Below are 3,083 nucleotides of genomic sequence, written 5' to 3'. Positions count from 1 at the left end.
TGGAAAGTGCAGGAAAGTAGTGAGGAATGTGGCAGGAAGAAAATTAGGGAGCTGTAGATGGATGTGGGTCAGGGATGGGCTGTGATTTGGAGAGTTGGAGCGGCTGTGGGTGGATTTGGGGTATAATTGAAGAGGTAATCCAGAGGTATGACTAGGGGTCATCAGTTTGGAGGAGATACCCTAGGGTCTGGGGGGAGGAGACAAAAAGGTGGTTGGATGCTCAGGCTGAGATTATCTCTCTCCCAGACGGATGTGCACGTTACTCCATGGACCCATGCCTTGGAGCATGCAGGTAAGTGTGAGCTAATGGCATTGCTGATGTCCTAGGGTCTTAAATTGTCTGAGACTTCCCCTTGCTACAGTGGTTTGTAAGAGAGGATTAAGGTTGGGGAGAAGGCAAGTGAAAGTGCCAGAGACACTTCAGTGAAGGTGGTAACCTAGACCAAAGGTAACCTAGCCCATCTTCTGCTTTCCATGTGCTCCCCTCCTATACTCTCCTAGTACACAGGTCCAATGTGTCAGGATTCAGTAGTACTGGAAACAGATATGAGCAGCCAGGTGGGAGAGGGTTGTAAGAAGGCAGGATAGATAGGGGTGCAGGTAGTTGAGGTAGGCTAAGCAAGGGTTGGGATACCCAGACATAATAGGAGAGCTTTATTGGTAGGATATTCTATACTAAAGCATAGAAATGGGGTTGGCTAGCAGCCTGGCCAGAGCCTGGCTTAGATTCTGCCTTTCATATATGTCCTTCCCACTTAGTGAACAAACAGCTTGCAGATAAGGAGCGAGTGGCAGCTGCCTTGGAGAACACCCACCTGCTGGAGGTTGTTAATCAGTGCCTGTCAGCCTGCTCCTGAGCCTGGATTTGACCTTCACCATGTCCCAGTATCCTAATCTCAGCTGCACCTGGTGCTCATGGCTTGGTTTTCTTGAATCACTGACAATGAGGAACTAACATTTTGCTTTTTGTAATAAAATCTTAATTTATATTCATTTCCTGGTATATCTTAGCATCTTTCATCTTGGGGGAGTCCCTAGAATTTGGGAGATGACAGTGGTAGTGGTATACAGCATGGATCAGTGTGTGGCAGTTCCTTTAATTTTTAAACGTTCACCCAATATTTTGATTAGGGATTGTTGCAAGTGTACAAATAGTATGGAAGGAGTAATACATGAATATATCCATATACCAAATATTCTACCACTACATTCAATAGCTGTTAGCCTGTTAAAACACAGGCCTTAGTTATGTGTGTATCTAAATATTATTACGGAATATTGGAGAGTAATCTGCAGAGTCATGACCCTTTGCTTTCAAGTATTATGTCCTACATCTGCATTAGATAAGTCAGTAAAACCACAGTCCTTTTACTTGGCAAAAAAATGAGTAATTCCTCAACTCATATTCAGTTATATATGAATTTCTCCAAAAGGCATTTTTACTAGTAGTTTTCCTTAAATCAGGTTCTACTCAAGGCTTATCATGTATTGCACTTGGTTATCATCTCTCTTTAACCTCATCTATAATGGTCTCTCAGCTTTTCCTCACTATAACAAATACCTAAGATAATCAATTTAGAGAACAGATTAATTTTGACACACACTTGTGAATTTTTCAGTCCTTGGTTGGTCCCATTCTTTTGGGCCTGTACCCACGACTAATCATGATGGAGAGGGCATGGTAGAGCAAAGCCACTCACCTTATGGCCATGAAGCAAAAGAGAGAGAAAAGGACTAGGGTCCTGTTACCCTTCAAGGCACGATCTTAACAACCTGAAGACCTCCCACTAGGTCCCAGCTTTTAAAAATTCTAAATCCCGGGGCTGGGGATTTAGCTCAGCGGCAAAAGCGCCTGCCTGGCAAGCGCAAGGTCGTGAGTTCGGTTCCCGGTACCAGAGAAAAACCAAAAAAAACAAAAAAAATAAAAATTCTAAATCCCAATAGTGCCATTTCTGAGGAACAAGTTTTAACACGTGGGCCTTTGGGGGACATTTCCAGGTTCAATCTATACTATCCACTTTGGTTTTGTTTCTCTGAGACAGGATCTCACAAGTAGTTCAGGCTGGCCTTGAGCTTGCAGGGATCCACCTGCCTTAAATTCCTATGTGCTGGGATTACAGGCATGTACTCCATATGAGGTACCTTTGTATTTTTTGACCCTGACTTTTTTTAAAAAGCCAGGTGAGCTGTACATAAGCCCTACAACCTTATTTGTTTCTTTGCTGTGTTTTCTATAAATTAAAGATTGGTCTTGAGGCCAGAATGAGTCCTAATTTGAGGAGAATTTTTGACCAGGATCATATGTATCTTGTAACACCCACCAACAGATTGTGATGCCAGCTTACCTTGCTGGTGGTTTTGTAGAACAAGCTGGTCCCCTAGTCTAGTCCCAGGTCTAGGCACTGCTAAACTTTCCGTGCTGAAAGGATCCTGAGGAACCCTCTGTGTAGGCCCTCCCAGAGGTACATGTCACCCCAGGTGCTGAGTAAGAGTGGAAGCTCAACTCCATGAAGTGATGTTGGTAGTTCTGGGGTTTCTGCCTCTATTTAGCCCTGTTCACAGAGTGTACTTGATCACGCAGAGAGATCTTGGGCTTAGACCTTAGCCAGGCCAGTTAAGAACTCTTTCTCAAAGCTCTTAGGATTTCCAACCTCAACATCTTTTTCTAAGGACAAGTAGGAATACACCCTTCCTGTTGGAGCTCAGATGTGATGGTGGGTTGTGATTTCAGGAAACTTCAGCAGAGAGCCTGGGTACTGGCCAGTTTTTTTAAAACAAAATTCACAATTTATTTAGATGGAAATAAACTATACAATATTTTCTTCAACAAAAATAACAGCAATATTTTCTGTATTATTTGGAGATAAACCACAAAACACTCATTTTCTAGGTTTTCCAGTTTTTGCTTATAAATCAAGATGAGGCAGTAGATAGAGTCATGGAAAAAGACAGAAGAAAACAGACAAGGCAGTTGCCTGTATGATGGACTCTGATTCCATATGGACCATGAAGCCAAAGTGTTCAACATTGTTATGGTTTGTGTCTGTGTGTCCCCTCAAAGCCTCATGCAGTCATGGGGCAGG

At 43.0% G+C, this 3,083-nt stretch overlaps 1 protein-coding gene across 1 annotated transcript in view; it reads left to right on the top strand.

Annotated features, from left to right (window-relative positions):
• The window catches only part of LOC102017490 (mitotic spindle-associated MMXD complex subunit MIP18-like), a gene marked incomplete at its 5' end in the record, with an annotated part of 32,843 nt that extends 31,897 nt beyond the window's left edge, over positions 1 to 946 (top strand). Inside the window, 2 exons of the mRNA XM_005388515.1 lie at positions 247 to 292; positions 760 to 946. Coding sequence (XP_005388572.1) covers positions 247 to 292; positions 760 to 857 — 144 coding nt within the window. The remainder of the gene's footprint in view (positions 1 to 246; positions 293 to 759) is intronic.
• Positions 947 to 3,083: the final 2,137 nt, after the last annotated feature.

This window comes from Chinchilla lanigera, unplaced genomic scaffold (genome assembly GCF_000276665.1).
Source record: "Chinchilla lanigera isolate Chin_1 unplaced genomic scaffold, ChiLan1.0 scaffold00032, whole genome shotgun sequence".
Taxonomy (NCBI): Eukaryota; Metazoa; Chordata; class Mammalia; order Rodentia; family Chinchillidae; genus Chinchilla; species Chinchilla lanigera.
Note: the sequence above shows the minus strand (reverse complement) of the source record. Positions and strands in the feature narration are given on the sequence as shown.